Source organism: Labrus bergylta, chromosome 1 (genome assembly GCF_963930695.1).
Source record: "Labrus bergylta chromosome 1, fLabBer1.1, whole genome shotgun sequence".
Classification (NCBI taxonomy): Eukaryota; Metazoa; Chordata; class Actinopteri; order Labriformes; family Labridae; genus Labrus; species Labrus bergylta.
Window position 1 is genome coordinate 11,393,303 of NC_089195.1, and position 24,355 is coordinate 11,417,657.

The 24,355-nt window shown below is 37.4% G+C and overlaps 2 protein-coding genes across 6 annotated transcripts; one reads left to right on the plus strand and one right to left on the minus strand.

Moving 5' to 3' along the window:
- Positions 1-86: 86 nt before the first annotated feature.
- On the minus strand, positions 87-14,884 carry sclt1 (sodium channel and clathrin linker 1). Of its 4 annotated transcripts, none has more exons than XM_020641358.3 (21): positions 14,655-14,884; positions 13,084-13,151; positions 12,186-12,238; positions 11,963-12,035; positions 11,147-11,202; positions 10,583-10,718; positions 8,494-8,616; positions 8,232-8,297; positions 7,501-7,571; positions 7,016-7,106; positions 6,661-6,752; positions 5,926-6,103; positions 5,560-5,658; positions 5,132-5,203; positions 4,927-5,001; positions 4,407-4,549; positions 4,035-4,227; positions 1,865-2,061; positions 1,358-1,436; positions 574-669; positions 87-430 (listed from the first exon to the last, which is right to left on the minus strand). In XM_020641358.3, exons 1-21 carry the CDS (start codon positions 14,686-14,688, stop codon positions 371-373), a joined length of 2,055 nt encoding a protein of 684 aa, XP_020497014.1. In that variant the 5' UTR covers positions 14,689-14,884; the 3' UTR covers positions 87-370. The 4 variants fall into 4 exon arrangements, with proteins under 4 accessions (XP_020497014.1, XP_020497015.1, XP_020497012.1 ...); XM_020641359.3 differs by having other exon boundaries at positions 4,927-4,998; positions 12,186-12,241; XM_020641356.3 differs by having other exon boundaries at positions 12,186-12,241.
- Positions 14,885-14,949: 65 nt separating this feature from the next.
- Positions 14,950-21,747, plus strand: c1h4orf33 (chromosome 1 C4orf33 homolog). Of its 2 annotated transcripts, none has more exons than XM_020641362.3 (6): positions 14,950-15,181; positions 15,435-15,628; positions 17,848-17,908; positions 17,997-18,048; positions 18,135-18,334; positions 20,483-21,747. In XM_020641362.3, exons 2-6 carry the CDS (start codon positions 15,448-15,450, stop codon positions 20,577-20,579), a joined length of 591 nt encoding a protein of 196 aa, XP_020497018.1. In that variant the 5' UTR covers positions 14,950-15,181; positions 15,435-15,447; the 3' UTR covers positions 20,580-21,747. The 2 variants fall into 2 exon arrangements, with proteins under 2 accessions (XP_020497018.1, XP_020497017.1); XM_020641361.3 differs by having other exon boundaries at positions 14,951-15,177.
- Positions 21,748-24,355: the final 2,608 nt, after the last annotated feature.

Sequence of the window (24,355 nt, forward strand, 5' to 3'; positions counted from 1 at the left end):
TGATATTATGTAAAGTTAATATACAAGACCCAAAGCATAGAATTCCTATTAAACCCCAATCTCTTTAAGTACACTGAGAACCAAGGTATATTTTAAAGGTGTTTATTTGAGTTATAAGAAAACATGTTTTTTATCCAAAACATCACATATTATTCCATCCATGTAAATACAATTCACCAAAAAAATAAAAATAAAAATAATTTAAAACATTGATCATGTTTCCATTCTATCACCATTTTACTAAAGATACTTGTCCTGCCTTTGGCCAAAATGACAATACTTTATTAATAAAAAAAAAGGACATGCTCTAAACAGTAAACTCACAGTATATGACTAAATTATTTCTACTATAGCACAGTGACCATAGTCGTCACACAGTGTCTTCATCACCCATGTTTGTTTTCCTTCGTGGAAATGCCAGAATACTCAGCTGTTTTAAAAAAAGAAAAAGATAAGCATTATAGACGAATTACAAATAACTCAGTTTACAGAGGAAAAGAAAAAAAAAAGAAATATACTCTCCATGTAAGACACACTATGCCATTATTTAGTATTGCACCTTGTTACCCATACCTGTTGTGTCGCTGTAGTTGCCCTTTTTTCAGCCTGCGTCAGACGACTCTGGAGACGACTTATCTTCTCTTGAGACTGTGCTAGCTGCCTCTCATACTGCACACACACATACCAAGTAGTTAAAACATAACTTAAGTTATAGTAAGTTAAAACATTTTTTTCCAACACTTAGGTACCATGACAAATTGTACAAGTATCACCCTTAAGGGAAAGGGACTTGAGGACACCATACAATTCCAGCTGGCGCTCAACATTTGTTAATATTCAGATAGTGTTGGTGAATCCTCTCAATTTGTTTTGAATTCGTCCTCCTTTGAAACTGATAAAAACTACTTTTTTAGTTCATCATACATTGTCTTAACCCAAGACTAAGCACAAGACCAAGTCTATCTGTGCTCGCTTACATCTTTTCTGCAACTAAATTATTTTGCCAGTATCAAAAGGGGAAAAAAAATCACTTGATGTATTTTATTACACAGGAAGGACAGCATAAATTTGACTTTTACAAAGTGTTTTTATTATTTGGTATGATGCTACTTTCCACATGGGATGCAGGTTTCTAAACTCAAACATCCCTGCTTGTTTTTCAGGTGCTACCGGTACTTGTCTGAGTACAGGGTTAAAAGAAAGAGCTCTGACATCTTAACAGATAAAGATGTTCCTTTTAGTAACCATTATTTTCCAAGAATGGCTAACTGCCTAATCTCCTTTCCACTCCAAATGATAATGCATTCTTTATCAAGCCACAGTGTTGTGTGAGTGCACATGCCTGAGTTCCACAAACCTCAACAACAGTATTATGGTCAGTTTCAAGCTCCATCGCCAACTCGTGTGAATGCTGCTTCTGACGATTTAGCTCTGCCCTGAAATATACATTACAAAAAATAAAGCATTTTCTAGGCAAAAACACACAGCTTTATTTTCTAGTGTGGAACATGTTTAGTAATCAAGCAATGTAGTATTGTCTTAAATGGCAAAACATTTTCAGGATGTTTGTAATATTAGTGTTAACCTTACTGAAATATTTTACACTACTTTTCTGATCAATCTGGTACAGTTAAAAAACATTCCTTAGACAGCATCATGTCTCCAAGGAATGATTACTCTTATTGAGCATGGCATTAATTCATATTAAACGAAAAACAACTAGTCAAATCACATTGATGGGTGTTTGTTGAACAAGTCCCTTATCACTTAAGGGATTTAAACTGCCATCCCTTTGGTTCCATGCAAATTTCATTTCTAAAATTCTTTACTCTATCAAGATTAATCTAACTTCAAAAGTTCTTACTTGAGGCCGGTGATTTTCATCTCAAAAGCCTGAACCATGCTCTTGGCCTCTTCCTTCCAGTGCTGGGTACTTTTCAGCTGGGCTGTAAGGAGGCGTTTCATATCAGCACTGGAGCTTCGGCTGCAGTCCTCCAACTCCTGCATTCTTGCCTCAAGTCCCTTTTCCTTCAGGTTGTACTCCTGCTCAATCTGTGACAACTGCGGAAAGGGCAGAAGAGGGAATGTTTTGAGTCTAAAATTAATTCAAAAAGACATACGTTCAGTCTTCATTTTCTCTACCCTTCTAAACAAATACTAAGCTGTTAATTTTATAATTTTTCTGACATCAGAACCCGTGTTCACCTGGGTTTTCTTTTTTTGGCTGAAAAACGCTGGCTGTGCGCTCTGGAGTGCTTGGATGAAGCACTTCTGCACTGAGAATAAAAGCGCTGCATGTGCATGTTGTCTCTATGACAACAGTCACTGAAAAAATATGGCTACTGTATGACAAACTCCACTGTTTTATATTTGAGATTGTTTTTTTCCCTTCACTATAAGCATTAAACGGAGGACGCTCGCCCTTCTACTTTGTCAGGATGAGGAGCTCAATAATCATGTCTGCCCCGCTATCAAAGCTCCAATTAGACACTGAGCAAGTACCCAACCAATTTACTTTATGATTGTCTGGTTGAAACAAGTACCGGTGATGTCAACAGGACCCTTCTGAAAAGATTTTTAGCTCAAAGCGCAAACGCTCTCTTCTCTTTGGGAACAATAGTGAAAAAAAAAAAAAAAAGGCATTTGACAATAATTCTAGGTGGACACGAGCCTCACTTTATTAAGGCATTACTTGTGTGCGAAACATGCATTGTAACTTCTTCCATTCTTAGATTTTAACTGATACCAACTTTTCCACATTCCCTTTGACAGAGGCTTCTGAATATTTTTTCCAGCAACTGTTTTCCCATTTCCCTGCCAAAATATTTTCTTGCTGAAAAATCTATATTTTCTTTCCCTTCTGCTTTTTTTCTCTTGCAAGCCTCCTAAGGGGCACTCCACTGATTTTACACAATACAATATATTTATTTGTTGTGAGTATTACTACAGTGCTTTAAAAACTGTTATACAATGGCCCTGTTTGCACATTAACAATCATCCTGGGTGATTGAATCACAAGTGGACAGTCTTAATGCTACGCACCAAATGAGTCCTAAAGGAAAATGGACTTATTTGTCCACATTGGTTTGGTGGTGTGAGTGCTCATGTGTTCCAGGACCGCCACCTAAAGTGACATTATCTGCAGTAGCACCGTCGAGACCTGGTAGAACAATATTGCCTCTTACCAGGTGAAAATCTGAACTCTTAAGTACGGCTTTGTTAGGTTGTATTGGTTGTGAAATAGCATCACAGTGTTCTTATATTTTTATATTTTCTCATATTCAGCTTACTTTTTTGGTGTGGATCTTATGCAATATGGGTAATGTCCAATATTTTTGTGGTTTTCTGTGCTTGACTGTTTACATGTGGACTGTTGTTTGAATTTTATTATTCTTATTTATGATTATATTGTTAAGGGCAACTAACTGGTGCATCCCTCAAGTCAAAGACAAATATTCCCAAGGTGACAATTAGTTTATCATATCTTATATGCAGCAGGCAAGTGAGATATGAACCCAAGTATACACTGGAGACACACTGTGAAAGGAAATTGTGAATTTTCTTACGTAAGTACTATCCACTTGTGATCAGATCACTGAACCCACATGTTGATACCAGGTGTAAACAGGGCCACAGTCATATCACATGTAGCTCTAGAAGGGGCTATGTGTAGTCTGTGAAAATTATCTGGACAAATTCTTCGGGGTTATCAAAGGTTAGTTAATGTTAAAAATAGAGAGATAAAGTTACAAACTGAAGATGTGCAGTTTTGAAAAATGTCAGAACTTTCAGGGCAGATAATGTTTAACAAACAATCAGATGATAAATTCCACTGACTTACCGGTAAGTGGAATTGTAACAGGCCAACAATCTGGTATTATGATGATTAACCTTTTGGAGGGTATCACTTTCCTCTTGTCTTTATTATCTTCTAATTTAAATTCAAATGTTTTTTCTAATAAACTTTTACCTTCTGAAACTACACTTTTTTTAAACCTCAATTCCCTTATTTTGTTTAATTATAATTTAGTTACCTGTTGTTTTGCCTTTTTTTGGACCAGCAAGGAGGCCTTGCGCAACTCATCCATTTCCTTACGAAGCTGCAAGTTCTTCTGTTGCAGCTGGAGCCTTTCCTCACTGACACAGATACAGTTGTCTCTGGCCTCATCAAGACAGCGCTGCAGTTGCTGAACTTCCTCCTGGCACCTTGACAGCTCTTCATTGTAGCTACATATACATATATCAATAGATGAATATCTCTCTCTCTCACACACACACACACACACATATATACATTTATATTTTTTATAGAGAAATTGATAAAGAATTTGAATGCAGCTGCTGAGCTAAACCTTAATAATTCCCAGAATTTTTAGGATTAGCTCACAGTGCTTCATCACACTTACTCCAACTCCACCTTTTTTTGTTTGTTCTGGGTGCTTTGCAGTGCGAGGCTCAAGTCTTCCTTTATCCTTTCTGCATCAAGACACCTCTGGTGAAGGGCTTCGATTTTCCTGAACTCTGGCTCTGCCCCACCTTCTCTATACACCTAGAGAAAAAACACCATAGGTAGCATTTAAGCTATCATAGTTAATACAAACTATCAACACTCGAGCTGGCTAAATTAAACTAAGTCTAAACTAGACAAGACTCCGAAACAGCTTCCACCACAGAGCTGTCTCACGCCTGAACACTCAGAAGGGACACCCCACCCCCCACTGACTCTGTGCAGAATAGAAGCCCCATTCCTCCCTTTAACTGTATTTCTTATTTGTATATTTGGTTTTAGTATTTGTATATTTTCTGATATTGGGCATCTACAAGCTTGCTCCAACAGCATTTTGTTGTACTTTTACAGTGTCAATAAAAGATATCTTACATATCTTACATTAGCTGCTCTCGTTTGCTTTCTATCCCATCCCATACCTTCTGAAGCTCCTCCTCTACAGCTTTTCTCTCTCGAAGGGACCTTTCAAGCTGAGACTCTTTATCTGCAGCCTCCTTGAGAAAAGTTGGGCACAAAAGTAAGGATAGAAAGAACAGTACAGTACACAGGTAGGGGCTGTAACAAGGACAACAAGAATTTAAAATAATGATGAAAGGAATTGTGCCCAACATGCAGGATATTTACCAACTGCAGTGCAGACAGCTCTTCAGCCAGACGGTGGATTTGAGAGTTGCACTGCTTGCGCACAATTTCTACCTGTGAGAGATAACATAGTTAAAAAATGGGGAGTAACTTATAACTTGCACATATATATAGCTTATATATGGGCAAACAAAATGTAATTAATGCACATCAAAAGTTACATATTGCACCTTTAGTTTAAGTATAGAGTTTTCAATCATACAAACAAATCAAATATCTTGACACCATCCAGTTCTTTAATGCAGCAGTGTTATACATCCAATGGCCACAAAGACGGAATTTAACCGTATAAAGTACGTTACATTAAATAATTATATGCAAGTCTGAAACAATTTGTTGATTTTGAAGTCATCCAGTCATGGAACTTCATTTTTATATTAGACAATTAGGAAGCCCTTTGGCAACTTTACCTCTTTTCTAGTGCGGACTACAACATCCTGGATTAACAGCTTGATGCCCTCCTTTGTCTTTTCCAGCTCCTCAGCCTTCTGTTTCTCTCTTAACAGTGCCTGGAGGGTATAGGGTCAAGCCATACACAATTCAGAGTGCCAGTTTTGTCAGTGGTTTGGTAGGTAATGCATCTCATCAGAATTAATAAGAGTTATCTGTAATTTGCTCATGCATGTCCTTGCTGTCATGTGTGTGTTTCTTTGTCCTGTTTGTTCACATATTGTATAAAATATTAGATTTAACAGAATTAATAAGAGTAATTATCTGCCAGTGAAATAATAACAGACATGGAAAGGGGGAAGGAAGAGAAAAATGACTGTAGTCACCTGGTCCTTCTGCAATGCAGCCTCCTCAGCAATCTGAACAATCTCCCTGACTTTTGCCAGTGCCTCATACTTCTCCTCTTCAAGGGTTGTGCAGTGTCCTTGGAGTTCCCCTACTTTGCTCTCCCAAACAGTTTGCTCCCTGCAGACTGCCTCTGCCTCCTGAGATGCAGCTTTTAACCTTTAAGAAAAGTTGGTAATTACACTGTTGGGTTAACTACTGCTAGGTGTTGTAATTCAGAAGAAATCCATGATCAAACAGGTCATCGTTTTTGGACTTATGTCTAATTTTCACTTATGTCAAATGTTTTTTTTAAATGAAAGATGATATCACCCTTAAACTTCACTGAAAGGTTGAATATTTGTTTCTGTAAAACTTGTATCCCTGTGCCCATCCCAATCATTTAGCCTTAGTATTTAATTTATTTTAGTGTTTCAAAGTTACCAATGTTTTAAAGTATTTTCAGTCTTTAGGACCCAATGTATATATTTAAAGTCAATTTTAAAAAAGTGAATTTGGTGTGAAACTGTCAAGAAACACTTTTTTTTTTTTTTAATGACTTGAGGAAACTCTGAAAATTGTACACAATTTTAAACAACTTTCTCAATTCAGGAAATGTTTTAGTCCCATTATTTTGCATACATTTGACATATTTTTAAGTTCGGAAACGTTTAAAAGGGTCAGAAAATGATGAAAATTGGAATTCAAGTAAAGAAATATGTTGTAAATGAGCTTACCGGGCCTCCATCTGGTTCAAAGCAGACTGAAGCTGTTGGAGCCTTCTTTCTGCTGTGCCCTCACGACCTTGAGCCTCTGCCACATCCTCCTCCTGAATTTATTCATACAATCATAGGAGTTTTCAAGATTTGAGGAATTGATTTACAATGTTTATAAGACTAAAGCTGGTCACCAAAGTCCAAAGTGATATCCAAAAGCAAAAAAAAACCCAACCAAAAACAAAACAACGCAGAATTTGTGTCTAAATAGCACTGACTGAATTCTCCAAATCCTACCCCATAACCTTCAAGTTAACAACCTATTTTATTCTTGCAACAGCTTTTTATTCCATGGGTTTTTGATTTCCCCCCTCACCCATCTCTTCATCTGTTCCTGGAAATTCTGTAGCAATTTGGTCATCTCATCCACTTTGTTTGTAGCCATTCTCAACTCAGACTTGGACTGCCTACACCAGTAAGAAACAGAAAACAACAATTTAAAAATGAACATTAACCAGAGTTAGAGGGGGCAACTGATCTATTTATTGTAATGGTTTTATTTGTTGGGTATATTACTGTTAGGATTTTTCTGTTCTGTAAAGCACTTTGTAACTTTGTTTTTGCTTTAAAAATAAACTATATTATTACTCATACAATCACTTGTTTAGGCAGATTCACATTGTGGAATTGTTAGCAGGTTACTTGCAATGAATAAGGCTTTTCAACTGACACTGAATCTATAACTGAAGTGGGAATTTTTGTGAAAACGGCAGAAGTACACAAAAAAGCCTTTCATAGGGCAGACCTCTAACAGCTAGACATTCTGAGGTATACATTGTCATTAGATTGATATTAGGTTACCTGAGCTGATGGTGTAGTTCCTCCATCTCCTTGTTCTGCACCGTCACTGTCTTTAGGAAGTGCTGGTTAGTCTGTGTGTGGCAAGAAAGACATGACTGCCGTGAATGTAGCATAGCGACTTTCCAGTCTCAACTGATTCCAAATTTCCCACACAAAAATATGGAACAAAACTTTGTTCTTTTATAAAAATCCTTTAAAAGCCTCTGTCAACTATTCATGGCTGCAAAGTAAAGCCTTCTCGTATAGTGACTGATGTCAGTAAGGGGAGAACACAAGGCTTGCCCCATCATTAAAAATGCATCCAATTGATATAGTATTACTCTCTCCAAACACCCTGGTGTCCATAGTAACACTATGTCTACTTGTGTGGTCATTGTGTTTGTATGTGTTACTTACAGTAAAAGAAAAACATACTCTAATCTTCAAATAAGGCAGATCTTGTTACAACATGGTCTTAATAAAATCGTAACAGTTTGTAGAAACAAGAGAGAGAGAGAGAGACTAGAATACAGTAATGTGTAAAAAAGAATGTCCAAGCAAGCTTACAGTCCTTAATACAACCAATAGTTCTTGCTGGCTACCAAAGTGGTTCAGAAACTAATTCACTTTCATTAGTTAGTTAGTTACAAGTTCATTATAATTAGAGCTGGATTAGTTTCAGAGTATTGCATAGCCTTCAAGCCGACAATCCCTGGGACAATTTAACACAACTTAAATTAACCATCACTTACTGTTTCTAGTCTCTGATTGGCCACTTGAAGTTTGTGTGTGTGCTGCTGGAACTGAACAAGTTGGTCCTGAGACAGAAAAATGACCCATTCATAGAAGTTAACTGCTTGCTATTACATGACCTTAAAAGCAAGCATCAACAAAAGCCAAACTTCTGTAATGGACCTTATTTATATGATAATGGTTCCATCTAGTGGTGAAATACTGATAGTGATTGGCCAAAAAATAGACAGGTTCTGAATGTTCATTTTGGATCTTTTGAACCTTGAGCTGCTGTCTCTGAGCATTGTGACTCTGTCCATCAGAGATGGCCTTCTGGTAGACCTGCTGAAGGCAGTCCAGCTGCTGGGCTGTTGCCTGCCATAGCTCCATGGCCTTTAACCGTTCCTAAACAAATACACATAAAAATGTACATACAGGTTCATAAACAATATTGGCATTCATGCAGTTTCAGAATGTTGTTCCTTAACCTAAATAACCAGAAACAGTAACAACAATTAAATGCATTCAGTATAGATACAAATTTGGGTATAACCAAGTGTAGAACAGGCACAGGATGTTTAACAGATGGACAATTTGGAAGATGGCCATGGTGAGTGAGCATTGAAACCATTTTTCTTCTTTCAATTTTGGACCTCAAAATAGTAGTGAAAAATAAACAACTCTGTAAGTACCATTGCTACAAAAAATCAACTCCTGAGCACCCCAAATTAAAAATAAATTCCTTGTTTTTAATTTTTAACCTGGTACATAAGAAAGTCAATGAAGAAATGCAGATATTTGACATACTGTTAAAGGAAACTAAAGGTAAAATTAAAAGGAATTATACAAAAAGTAGACTCAGATTAAAATATGTCCTCTCAATTATCACATAAGATCCAATTGGTAGTGTATGTATCAGCCTCGAGCCTGCTCTTTGTCTATTCCATTTCTCTATTTTTTTGCATTATTTTACTGTTTTTTGGACATGTTTGGTATATATAATTTTAATGCAATGTGGAGCTGACAGCCAAAAGCGATAAGGTGACATCACTGTCTTTCTCTCCTGCTCTCCATCTGTCTGCAACTGACACAAACATAACTTATGCATCTTTATGAGATGCAAAGGGTATCTGACAAAATGTCAGTATTAGCTGATTTGTGGAAGACAACAGTCTGGTGTCTTGTTGCTGTATAAGAGCTGCAGGTGTGATTGGGGCAGAGCTGAAAGACAAACTATGGTCAGGATGACACATTGCTTTGGCTGATTTGAACAAATTCTAGCTCCTTCCTTTTAGCTGTGTGAAGGTGGGGGCATGTTTATTGCTTCTTTAGAGCTTAGATTAAGTTGTATCTCTATTGTTCACTGCTTTGCTTCCATTAGAGGTAAGATACACCAGTCAGCCATCACATTATGACCACTGACAGGTGAAGCGAATAACATTAATCATCCTGTTACAATGGCACCTGTCAGTGGGTTGCGTAGGTTTGGCAGCAAGTGAACATTTGTCCTCGAGGTTGTTGAAGTGTTGGAAGTAGGAAAATTGGCTAGGGTCAGGATTTGAGCAGCTTTGACAAGGGCAAAATTGTGATGGTTAGACAACTGGCTCAGAGCACCTTCAAAATAGGCAGATTTTGTGGGGTGTTCCTGGTTCCTCCAAAAAGTGGCCCAAGGAACCAAAATTGGTGAAACAGCAACAGGGTGATGCACATGGGGAGCAAATACATGTGGTCAATTCCCATGGTAACTAAATTTGCTGAAAAAGTTATGCCTGTTTCTGATAGAAAGGTGACAGAACACAGTGCCTCACAGTTTTTTGTAGCACCATGGGCAACCTGACTGGTGATAGGTAAATAGAATAGGTAGTACTGAACAAGGGGGCAATGGAAGAAGGTGTCTGGAGGAGCACGAAAACGACTTCAAGGTGCTGCAAATTCCCCAGATCCCACCTCGCAACTTATGGGACATAAATGATCTGCTGTTAATGTCTTGGTGCCAGGTACCACAACACAAAGTTATAGTGAGGTCTACTGGAGTCCATGTCTTGTCAGGTCAGGTCTGTGTTAGTCTTGGCCTGATGACACCTACTTAATATTAGGTAGTAGATGGTCATAATGTTATGGCTGATCAGTATATTACATGAAAATATATGTTGATAACAAATTTTACTTTTCAACACTACCTTTCCTAAAGTTTACAGTGGTTGTAACATTTTGGGGGGAAAAAATGGTATCGAAAAGTGTTATTAATTATCAAAGGAATCATTTTCTTTTACAATCCGAGGAGCTACTGCTGTATAAAGCACATTATTGTTTCCCTTCTGTAAATGAAAGGATGAATCAATAAAGGGATCCCTTATGGACACCTGCAGACCTGTTCAGATAGCTGGACCTGTTCTTGGAGGTTTCTGATAATATCTTCCTCCTCCAGTGTGCTTCCCTCCACACCCAAGGCTGCTGGCAGGGCATCAAGCTGCTTCTCAACCGAGTCCTTCAGCTCTGCATGCAGCCTGGCAAAGGAAGGGTTCCACATTTAAAGGTATTCAAATATATCCTAATTAAAATGTATACAATTTAAATGGTTTGTTTTGGTTTTATTTGTAAATGAAAAAGCACAACCTTAAAGCAATCAGTGAAGTACAAATTATTTGGCTATTAACTAAGTCGTCCACTCTAGATGATGTAATTGTTGAAAAGGGACTAGCCAACAAACTACTATTAACATTCGTTTAACTATTTATATGTCACCTTTACTGAACACATGTAATCATGGTCACACTCAATTTTAAAATCACATAGATTTAAAACCAATTAATATCTTATATTCTCTAATAATCATTTTAACTACAGGAAAGCTTGGTTTGTGTTGAATCATGTGTTGACTGAGTGCTTTTGTCAAACTACCGTCCATTTGTCGACACCAGGGAAATGTGTCTACCTTTCGTTCTCCTTGACAACCCTCTCCAACTTTGCTTTGACATCAGTCATCAGCGACTGTTGATTTAAAACAGGTTCAACAAGTTTATCAATTAGTCAAGCCTTCACATTTAATAGCACTTGAAATGTAATGAGTCAAGATTTGCAAATTTGACTAAAACATGACATACAAATGACAAATTATCAGTATTTTTCAGGACTCCATAACAATGTTGTATAACAAAAAAAAAACACACATTCAAAGTTAAGTAGTTAAGTTTATCAATTGGAACAAATTTGTGTTCAAATAATTTGATTAAGATTGTGTTACACAGATTTTTGCTTTGACAGATATAATGCAGAGTAAAAAGGTGATCTTAAAAAGAGATTCAACTTCAACACCAGATTTAGTGTGGGTAGGCCTACTTAAAATATAGACCGGATTTTTTAGTTTTGTTATATCTGATGCAATCCAATGCAAAAACATGGCCTAGGTTGGTTATGTTAAACTAATGAAGGTCCTTTTTGTGACTATGTAAATAAAAACTTGTTGTGATAAGAGGTGGAAGTGAGATTTTTCTATCTGATTCATTGATCAGACATTGAACCGATTAATCGATTATCCAAATAATCGTTAGTTGCAGCCCCAGTATTCTTCATATGGTACTTATGGAAACAAGCTCAGATCAAAGCTTTCTTTTACTTTTTCTTTTTAGTATAATTACAATGTTGTCATCCCAAACTTGTAGGAATTTTGTGAAAATATGTCATTATTAATATTATGCTCCAACAATCTTTAATTTACTTGACTGAATTTGTAAGTTGTGTTTTCTTTTACCTGGTATCTCTGCAGCTGCTCAGTCATTTCATCCATGTGCCGATCATACTCAGCGATTAGAGGAGCGGTTACACTGAAACACATATCAGTTGTGATGTCACTCATGTAATTAAGTACCCGCTAACCAGTCGGCTCATATGAACAGATTTTTGTTCCAAAAACTTGAATGGGTGAATTTTTTTGCAAAATACAAGGCTGACTTTTAGATGTAAATGTTCCTCACCTTCTGTCTAAGATCCAGGGCGCAGATGAATCTGAACATCTCACCTCCTCAACCTGCTAAGCAGAAAAGATGCAGGGGCTGAGGGTTAGCATTATGTACTAGTTCATTTTAAATCCTGTTACTTATCAACATAATAAAGAATGCATTGAAAGTTTTCAAATAATGAAGCCCCCATGATCAAAAACTGTAACGTGCATTATAGGAGTAAGGAAAAAAAAAAAAAACCTTATTGCTTGACTCATACAGTGTGGGGATACAAAGGCTCTGTTATGCTAAAGCAGGCATTTATCTGGTAAAGCTTAGGTTTTCTTTTCTCCTTAGAAGGAGAGGACGGTCTTTATCAGTTAATGCATACCAATCAATGGTAAAATGGTTAATAGATTACATTCATATATCATTTTTCTAGTCCTCTAGCAACTTATTTAATTCACTTACTCAAGGCTATGCCTTTGGCAGCAACTGGGGTTCAGTCTCTTTCCAAATAAACATGGGAGTGCAGTAGCCAGGGACTGAACCAACAATTCTCAGAACAGAGAACAGCCTGAATACCCCCTGTGGGGATCATCACTCAGTATAAAATTGTTTTTGGTGATTACTTAAATCTCATAATAAACAGTACTATCCTAATCAAGGTGGTCTCTCTAGAATGACAAACCCCCCCAACAAAAGGGAATTAGTGTTTTCTAGTAAAAAGAAACAGTAACACAGAAGTGTAGAATCAATGCCAAAGTGGACTGATAGCCCTACACCCTACTATGACCTTGATTGTAGTTTTCCTCTATATGTATGGTATATAGACATGTAGATGAATAGTTATCTAAGAAAGTAGAACACAAACATAAAAAAATAACTGCGGTCACAAAATAACAAAAATAATTTTCAGTTAAACAAAGTTTACCTGCGATGATGTGGACTGAGAATGGCTTCCAAACTGATACCGACTGAGGGCAGAATTTAACCTGTGAACTAAAAGCAAACAAAAATGCAACAAAATCAACTTGTTTGAACATTCAGATTTAACAAGTTTTGTCACAAAACATTTTTTTTAAAGGGGTCTTGTGTTTATTGTACTACAAACTAATGTGTTTCCTTTCCAGCTTCAGGTTATTTTTTGGTGAGATAATTAAACAAAACAGGCTATCTTACTTTACAGAATTTTAATGTAAGTGATGGAAAAATGACCTGCATTTAAAACCTGATATAATAGTAAAATTGCATTATCCGCTTTTATCATAAAAGAATGGTTCATAATAACATAATTGTCTTACACTATTGTATTAAAGCGACTGATGCATACATGTGGTCAACACTTTAGTGTAACAGTAAAGCCAGAACTCACTTTAATTACAGTTGCATTTTAAACTAGTGTTTATAAAATGATGGATTGCCCCAAACAGCAAAAAAAAAAAATCAACCTAATGAAATGTAGTTTATTTGTTATTATATTTTGTATTTCTTATGTGAATCTGAGAAGTAAGTTACATCAGTGGAGGTGAAAAGCAGAACTGTAGACATCAGAAAAAGGAAAAAAAACTAAAGTAAATAATTTGTGCCTCAACCTGTACTCAAGTACAACACTTGTTTTGGTGTTTTTAAAAAGCTTAGTTCCGTAATTAATTTGACCGTTTTTGAGACCATCATCAGGCAGGTGAAGGTGCTGATCTCTCTCAGGTATGAAAGCCTCACAGTGATGACAACAACACTTTGATGTTTATGATAAAGATTAGGGCTGGGAATCTTTGGGTGTCTCACGATTCGATTTGATATCAATTCTTGGGGTCACGATTCGATTCAGAATCTGTTTTAGATTCAAAAAGAATTCTGGATTCATAGATCCACGCATTCAAAGTCTATTTTTTGAATGAGTACATACTTCAGGATCTACTCCAGTCACCAGTCATGTAAAATCTCAGAAGATAAGAATCTCAATTTTTACATAAATCGATTTTTTTTTTCTCCCAACCCTAATAAAGATGATTAAAACTAATAACAGAAGTTGTTTTAATTCAGCTATAATTTGTCAGAGCACTGTGTTAGGAATTTGGCATCATTTAAATGAGGTTTCAGACTGATCCAGACATAATACCACTTGTGCATGTTAGCTCCTTCAGAATTTTGACTTGTAATCAGGAGCGTCACGTCCCACACACATTATGGTGACACCTTATTGATCACCTTTAATCTGCCATTGCATTAAAGTAGCCCCTTTTGCACCGCAAAGCTACAGAGAAGATTGAAAGACTCATCACTTTGACTTAATAGTTGACTTAAACAATATCAGTATCCAAAAGATAAACATGCACCGGTGTAACAAAATAAATAGTGACAATGTTAAGTGGTGACCTTTAGCCGATTGAGTCTGTGCTCGTCGTAGTTACAACAGATGTTGTTTTTTATAATATATAAATACTCATCAGATGTCTTTAATGAATAAACTAACAAACGCAGCCACATAAGAAATATCTTTACCTTGATCGCGTAGGAACTCCACCTCTTCCTCCATGATGATATCTTTATATACAGAAGTCAAGGGGAAAATACAAACTTATTGTCAACATTCAGGTCTCTTTAGAAGCTTGCGTTTGGTCAGCTTCTGTCGCTCACTGCTGGAGTTGAACGGTGTCTCAAAACACATCGTAAACAACCCGCGCTGTTAGTGACGCGAGTTACCCAGCTGCTAAGTCCGGAGGCTGTGCACTTTAAAAGCCGTCCGACTGTATCAGACAGACGTGAAGTAGTTCCGCTCTGCTGCTGCGTTCCAGTTGCAAGTCGGAAAAGCGACATGAACACCTCCAGGAACACGTTTGTTTTGTCAGCGAATACCAGACGATAACAACACACTACATGACAGAAAATATAACATGAAAACACCTCCACTAAGCTGCTAATAAACTCAACAGGTACATATTAAACATCCCTTTCGATGCACGTAGCAGCCTTACTGGATCTGAACTCGGGCTACTTGTTAATTCGCAAACAAACTCAACAACAAGTAAGTAAGTTCGCATTCACACAACATGTGATGCCTTTTTTCCTGATGAGGAAGTCAGTTTAACCCATAGGTTTGACCTCACTAAGCGGTGCTCCATAACTTTGACAGAGTAACAAAACTGCTTTGACAAACACTGTAACCGGAAACGTGGTAGCCTACATTACCCCGACACGTATCCATTCTGCTGCACTGTTTTATTATTTTATTATAAGGTCTCATGGCAGGTTCTCTTTCTTATCATTTTATTCTTCTTTCAGTCTTCGCAAGGAAATGCAGTTTTTGATTGAGCACACCTGGGACAGCAGCCCTGTGACTCATGACCCTGTCAGGCTCGTTTTCTCTCCTGGACAAGAGGGAATGAAAATTGAAGTGTTTGGTCCCTTCTTCAATGACCCAGCAGGTCCGGCATGTCCCCAGAGTCAACCCTTCCCTGGACTGTGGGATTATGAAGGTGGGTACCAAGATAGCAGCTCAGGTAATGCTTTAGGCCTTTAAATACTGTTGTGTGTGCACTTTGTTTGTGTTTACCTGTTCTCCACTGTTGCTGCTATTTCTAAATAAAAGAATCTTCAGCATCTTTTGGATCCCTTGTGACATTTATGGAGGGCAGGGTTCATGCATGAAAACAATACATGGCTTAATAATTAAATAAAATGCTGGTAATGAAAGTGGAAATAATAAAATACCTATTAAACTTGGTAACCGATTACATTTTAAAATGGGTAAATACTGTTAAAAAAAAAATCATGGATAAGTATCAAGAACAACACGTACAGAAATGTCTTTATGTATACTTTATTATGTGGCAAGATAAAAGAGCAAAGGCTACGTCTGGTGTTGTGAGTGTTTTCCTGGCCACTTTCTCCAGGGTCGCCCTCTTTGGTGCCCACTTTCCACGTGTGAGCAAAGTTCTCAGTCTGAAGTTGGTCCCTTCTTCCAGCTTCACGTGCTTCCTCCTCATTGTGAGGCTGACTTCTTCAGCCTGGTAGGCATCCATCTCAGCTGCTTGCAGGCTGTTTCTCCTTTGCTGCTGGCGTTTACCCTGCCTGGCAAAGCGTGCAATGTTTGTCTGCGTAATGTCTGTGTGGCCCAGATGTAGAGATGGTGCCCAGTCTGGATCAGTCTCCATCATTTCTTTAGCAGGTTGGCCTGTAATGACATATAGTTTTAAAAAATATAGCACATGACAATTCCCTGTCATTTTAAGATCTTAATAAGACCTGATGATCTGAAATCTTTTGTCGACTAGCTTGGCTAAACTAGGCATGACTCTGAAGTTAGTTTAGCCAATTTTTAGGCCGATAAATAACTAATCAAGCAACATTGTAAACACAACAAAAACAATGTGACTTACCCTTATGCAAGTGTTGAGATCGAATATACATAAAAAGGAGATATCTTAGCGAACGTTTGTGTTCATTCGATGCCTCTTTGATATATCCTCTACCTGCGGTCCAAAGCCCCTTTTCCAGGTGGGAAACTTAAAATAACGTGCCTCGTTGTCAAGTGCTTTACCTTTCACGTCGTGGGACTTATTTCTGCAAATAATCACACAACATGAGCGCACAATTTCTCCAAAAAAAGGAAGCAAAGCAAGACATGTGTGCAGACGTGACTTCTGATCCGTATGTAAACAAAGAGCTACTACCGCCAACATGGCGCATATAGCCACAATGCATTGCGGTCAGCGTTAGCAATACATCACCTAGACTGATTTAAGGCATGCACTAAATTGTACACTAGTGTATTTATTTGTCATGTCTTCATGGTTCAGAATAAGAATCAGAAATACTTAGTTTATATCTGCCAGGTTTTTTTATGGTTGTTGCACTTTTCTAGTCTTCTGACGACTATAAGGGCTTTCAGTCACACTTACCCTTTACACCATATTCACATTCTGATGGTAGAAGTTGCTTTATTAATCTGTATATCCATCAGTAGTCATCAATCAATTTTTGTTTGTATAGCGTCAACTCATAACAAGTGTTATCTCAAGACACTTTACAAAAAGCAGGTAAAAGACCATACTCACTGTCTTTTGATATTACAAAAGAGCATTGTTACTCATTGTTATGTTACAAAAAGCAGGTAAAGGACCTTACTTATCGTATATTACAAAGTATTAGTAACTAATACACACATACACATTCCCACGTTGCTTACATGGCAGGGAGGAATTTGGGGTTCAGTGTCTTGCCCAAGACATTTGCTGGGGGATCGACCCCCGGCATTCCGGTTTAACATCGACCAACTTTTGAGTCACTATGCTTAATCTAGCAGTATGAAATATGGTAATATGAAAATAAACAGAAATAAAATAAGAAATAAGCAAGAAGTAGCATAAAACGAACTGAGTATTTGTAGAAATAAAGCTGTGTTTAAAAAGCACAGAGTTTTGAAGAAATAATGATTGTATAAAAAAAAAAACAGAATTTCAGAAGTAATGCAATTTGTACAAAAAGCTTTTAAAAGTAGAGATTTGCAATGGGGCCCTCGATTGTTTTCCATTTTAGTATCAATATTTTCATCCTTGGTTATTGAACAAAATGTTGACTGGTTTAGATTCAGAATGCAATATAAATTATTTATACCGGTAATAAAGAACCAGTCATACTGTTAAATTAATGGTCGTTTCTTGATATAATTGGGGTTTTTTCTACATATCCTCAGTTGTGGAGTCTTTCTTCCTTGATAGTTCAACAGAAAACTACCTAGAAGTGGAACTTTGTCCGTGAGTAAAGTGCCAAGCTTTTGTAACGTTCTAGTCTCTGGTCATTTGTTCAATCTCTTAATACATATGTACTGTGTTTTCATTTTAGTCATGGGCAGCACCTGATTCTATTGCTGTCTGGAGTTCGCCAAGCATTCATGGTAGGCAGACTTCTCAGTAATTAAAGGGTGAAATGGTACTTGAGTACTGTAAGATGTTACACATTTAATTGAAATTCTTTCTACAGCAACAACTGCCCATGGTGTTTAAAACCACAATAACAGACAACAGGTGGATGGGTGAGGCTCTTGTACCCTGGTCATACTTTCCTCCCAATGTCAATAAGATGAACTCTTACTCCATCCATGGCTCAGGTGAGAAGCGTACGTATGAGGCTCTCTATCCTATCCCCAAAGAGGAGATAGTGGACGGACAAAAACCAAACTTGTGAGTATTCATACTCCTTTGACTACAATTGTTTGAGGTCATGAAGGTCATAAACACAGACATTATTTATCGTTAAACATTTTTTATTTCTTATCGTTGACTCTAGAAATTCAGTATTACAATGGTGAACTTGTGAGAGAGAAAGAAAGAGTGTTGGAATCAAAACAGCAGTGGTTATCCTGACTTTCATTTCCCAATATGTCAGGTTACAAAATCACTGGGATATTACTTAGAACTCTGGGGTGTATCTGGTTGACAAAGGTACAGTCTGTTTTTTGTGTTCAGAATAAATGAAGACAGACAGAAACCAGGAACAGGAACTTGAATGTTCCCACTGGGGATCAATAAAAGATTATGTTATCTTAACAGGTCGTTCTTTGTTTCTTTTGGGTCAAAAACATAAAGCAATTATTCGGTGGAAAACAAGATAAAAATTTCAGCTTCAACTTTTATTTATTCATTCTTACTGACGAAAAATTCAGTAAGAGCCTCATTTTTTTTTTTTTTTTTAATTAACCTTTATTTAACCAGGTAATTAATCCATTGAGATAAAGATCTCTTTCACAAGGGTTACCTGTCCAAGAGGGCAGCAGCACATATCATAAAACATATTACATGATAAAGAAAAAATAAGTGAAGAGAAAACAACAATTACAATGTACAAATGGGTTCGCAGATAAAGTGGAGGGTTGTGATCACAGATTACAATTTAAAATCACAAGCAATGTTTTTATTTTATTTTAGTCACGCATTTAATAATAAATCATAATTATGGGGATTGAGGATCAATTTAACATCACAGCCTCCTATAAAAGTATGGTATTTGATCGAATATAGCTTTATCTATGTCTGTCTGACAGTTTATATTTATTTCACAATAAAAATAATTTTACTTACAGGGTTTGTATACAGTACAAAAGAAACTTTCCAGCAGAAACCTATGTGATTGTGATGACTCTTCCTATATATGTTCATATAAGTTATTCACAATAAACGGATTAGCTTTCTGTGCTGTAAGCCTTAAATTAAATTATATGCCATTAAACAATGGTGCTCATAAAGTTGCTGGTTTTAAAAAAAATAAGTGGCTGGTAAAGCTTTGAATCTACCAGCCACAGTTGCAGTTTGATCAAAAAGTCAATTTCCAACCCTGGTCCAGAAAGGAATCCTGACTGCAGTGGTACTGTGGGTGTACAATGTGGTGATTCTCCCTATTCTCCCTCGTTAATTTGATTATAAAAACATTTTTTGTCCACAAACTTTTTTTTCCGTAACAGGAATGGGATGTTGACGAGCTAAAAGTGAGTTTCGAAAAGGAAAACAATGGAAAAAACACATGTTGTTATATACATATATTTTTTGTTGTTAATGAAATGAGGCGGGAATAAAATATTATTGGTGGGCTGTCATGCATTCAAAATCAATGTTATTTTCCTTCACTGTGCATCTAATCAGTCAGTCAAAAGACAAGAAGAAGAGAGGAAGGGTGTGCACTGCCAGGCAGAGAGCAGTCCTAACAGCCTTGCAAGTGACACAGCGTAAAATAGCATGACACGACGCACCATTTTTACCCCCCCATTTCTTTATTCATTCCTGACTATCATGTAGACATGGATGAGAAGATCTACCCTGGTAGATCTGGTGGAAATGCACGTAGTTCCTCAAAAAGACCATAGTTCTGGGGGATAGTTCCTCCGGTCGAAACTGGGCTTAACAGGAAAACTTTTCTTTGATTTCCTTATGATTTTCTCACTCAGTAGAGCTTGCTAGATTGTTTTACAAAGTGGAGATAGTGGTGCGTTAATAATATCCATTATCCGTGTTGAAATGCTCTTGTGTCAACACCAGAGAAAAACTTTGCTCACTGTGAGCAGATCATTGACAAGCCTTTGAGTGTTGTGATTTGAGACAAAGCTTGTTTATTTAAAGCAGCACACTTTATTTGGTCCACCTTCATTTAAAAGCACTAGATGTCATACTGTTCGCAAGGGGAAACTGAAATTCCCAAAGCAAAGTAGTAAATATTTAGTGGATGCAGTATTATATATAATAGTTATATACAGTAGTATAACTGGCAGTTATATAGATAAATATTTTTTGGGTGTGTCTATATTTTGCCTATCCCTCATTATATTCTCTCTCTCAAAGCCACCGTTTGGAGTATTTCCAAAATTTTCGCCTTCAAAGCATCATGGGAGAAGATTGGGTCCAGCCAGAGACTGATCTGTGGAAGGACAAGGCCTGATCAATACCTGAGCATCTCAGTAGCATGGCAAAAGTACAATACACAGCACAGTGGTGCAGCTGTGGTACCACACAGAGATGCACTGTGTCAAGATGCTCTCTGTGATGCTACTTTAGAAGGTCACCAGCAGTTGTTGGGGCAGGCCAGCTTTTTTCAACATCCTCAGGAAGAACAATGCTGCTGGATATTTTGCAATCATTCTATTAACTACAGGAACTTCTTCTCAAATTATATTTTCAGATTGATTTAATGAAGATGTGTATTAAGTGTATTAATGTAATTGAGACATTTCTCTTTAATTGTATTAAATTGTATTTCAGTATTTTGATAATCACTACTCAGACATCCTTTCTTGCTCCTCTTTTCTGTGGTTCAGAAATAAGAGCTTTAGGACAGTATTCAAGATGGTGGACGGGAAATTATTTGAATTGGAACGAAAAGAGCAGAGAATTATCAGATAGAAGACTTTGGAAGTACCCTCTGTAACTAGGCTGGCAATGTTTTTTAAAACCTTTTTTGGCACAGGAATGACACTTAACTCTTCCTGATTAGCTAAGTACAACACAAGCAAGGATCTAGAAAAGAAGAAACAATGTCAGTAAGAGCAAACGATCAGCTTTGAGTCCACAGGTGCTGACAGGCATTGCACAGAGGCAAAGCATAACATTGACGGCAGTTCTTGAGAGCTCTAATCAGTATAGAAACCATCTTAAAAGTAAAAGTAATATCAAACAAAACCATCATCTTTACCATCATCATCATCAATAATATCGAGACCATCGTCATCCTCATCATCAAGTTCGTAGGTAAACCAACCATAACAACTAAAGCAACATGTACTTGTTAATTAGAAGCAGAATTGGGAAGGTGACGCACTTTTGGTTGATAAGATGATTTCCAAAGTACCAATAGGCACTTACTGAAGTGGCAGCCAATCAATTTTTCAAGCTTTACATTTTTTTAACTTAATTAAAATATACCAACATGACAGAGAAATCAGCCTTCTGATTAAAGTCTCAAAAATAAATCAAGTAATCCGATGTAAAAAAAAACATAAAACCATATCTTTGACCTGGTCCATGTGTGTTGTGTGTACTTGTTTATAAAATTATTGTATGATATTTATTCTTGATGACAAATAAAATAAAATAAAGTTGGTTGAAAGGTGCTTGAAATATTGCGTTGACTCATCCTAACACTTTTTCCACACACTTTTTAATCCCTATGAAATGGATGTCTCAGGAGTGAAGCTTTTAATGGTACTCATAGGAGTTGAGATTACAGGACTTTAGAACTCCAAAATATATCAGCAGACACACAATGATTGGAATGTCACAAATCTCTGTCGTCTCTCCATGAAACCTCAGGTCATGCTCCTGCTACAGTCCTTAGTTCATGTATTTGTATCCTCTCAGACCACTGGCTGGAAAACCTCTTCTCCCAACAAGCAGACTGGGGAGGGATTGATCCTCATGCCTGATGTTTTGCTCTACCCTGTAGCAGCCAAGAGCCATTATAGAGCCTTGTCAAATTTAATTGGCGATTATGCCTGTGAAATGTGTGCTGGCATTGTTTGATACTTCTCTGCTGTTACCAGGGACATAAGAATATGATATGACTGCACACAGCTACCTGTGAACAGGCAGAAGACCTAAGACTAAGACTTTAACCCAGTTCTCTTTAATTAGTGGGGAGAGAAGAGAGCAGTAGAGGCTGCTGCCTCCCCTCTCCTGCCAAAGCCACGTCAGGGCGACGGGCCTGTAGTCGTACTGTGATGGCAAGGTTTTTTCACAAGGTCTTTTTCAAAATAATTTGTTATGTTTCGTATTTTTACATTTTTTTCATTAGGGGTGGGGGTGTTTCGTTTTTAAAAAAAAAATTTGTTGGGGGGGTTAAATTGAGCGTATCTCATGAAGCGGAGTTCAAAATTGACAGAAAAGATATTTGTGAGAAATAGGGTCACAATGTTTTTTACAATAAAAGTGTTGTTGTAATGTAAAAATACTGTTAGAAGTAGTAACTCAGACAAATGAGATGAAACAATTGTTCTGATATAAAATGAGTGCAGCTACATGAAATAACGTCAAAATCAACAATCTCAGTGACAGTTACAAAGAAAACTTATTCTGACCACATTTTTTCAATAAAAGTGTTGTTGTTGAAGCCATTTTGTATGTTTGCTCATTCAGTTTCATGTTTATATATTTTGCATTTTTTGGCTATGAATCCTGATTAGGCCTATATAGGTGCGTATTGAATTGTTTATTATTCTCTGCCGTCTGCCGATTAACATGATTGTCTGACATCTGAATGAGTGACGTAATCTGAAGGTGTGGCAGAGCCTTTTAATTTAGCTCAGGTGTGGAGACTGGCTGTGAGAGTGGAAGGGTCAAACAATTTTTCAACCGTACCTTCATGCACAGTTTGGGAGTCTTTTTGTTTTAAGTTAGAGTTAAGGAATGCATTTGCTGCTCTAAATAAATGGCTCACCGTGATCAAAGTGCGCGTTGTCTTACTGACCACTCTTAACATGAAGTTGAAAAATTGCCCAGCTGATCGCTGGGAGAGAACAACGTTGGAAGGATTTCATGAATGGAAACAGCAAAACAAGGGATCGATCAGCTGTTTTGGTTTGTCAGAAAGCCAGGAACACCGGTACCGTGATGCGCTACTTCATGATTATGGACAATCAAACATTAAAGAAAGGTAGAAAGTGTTTGGATGTGCAAAAGAACCCTCAACCCTAATAAATACCAAAATACATGAACCCAAATGAACTCAAGCGATCCCAAAACAGCTGATCACCACCGCTGCACGGAAATCACACACAGCTGATCGTGTCTCATCGTAATGCACAGATAAAATACGAAGCATCATATAGAATAATGTATTGCGCTTACATGACGAGCGACATCAATTAAAGATAATTAAACCAATCTGGTCAAGCGTGAATAAATAAAGCGTGATGGTGACGTCTCTGTAACCTTCATTAGCAGCACCTGCGGAGGAGCTGGCGGAAATTGGTTTTGAGTCGACGCCACGAGTCAGACACGAGGACACAAGACACCTGAGAGACTGAATCTGAAGTAACGTTTGTTTTTGTTTGACAATGCCAGAGGAAACTAAACATCCGACCATTCTGCCCAATGACAGCCATTTCTCAAGTCTACACTTCACACCTTAGTGGGACTAAACCAGATGCTCTCAAAGCTCAGAAAGAAATATTGGATCATCAAAGCCAACTCAGCTGCAAGAACGATAACCCGCAACTGTGTACTCTGCAGGCGATGGCATAGTACTGCAATGAAACAGAAGATGGCCGACTTACCCCTTATACGCAAGATACCGGGTTGAATACTATCAGTCGGACTTAACAAGTGCCTTTCAGAACACGACCCCACCACACAACTCAAACAGCTACAGACTATGTGGAGGACCATCCAGACCACCTTCCCCAACGCCACCATTTACATCCCCGTCATAAACTTCTCACCCAGACTGGACAAATTCAAACAGACACTACTGAAGAACTCAACGAAACTGAACTAACTTCTTTGAAAAAGAAGTCTGAAGAAACAGTGACTGACTACATTATTCGAGCTGAAAAAGCAGTGACTTCTCTGAGAAATGCAAAGGAAACAATAAGCAACGGACTGATAATAGCCATGATTCTGAAAGGACTTCCAGAAACATACAAGCCTTTTGCAATACATACAACTCAAACCAGTGAAGAACTATCATTTACACAGTTCAAAAGCAACCTACGGAGTTATGAA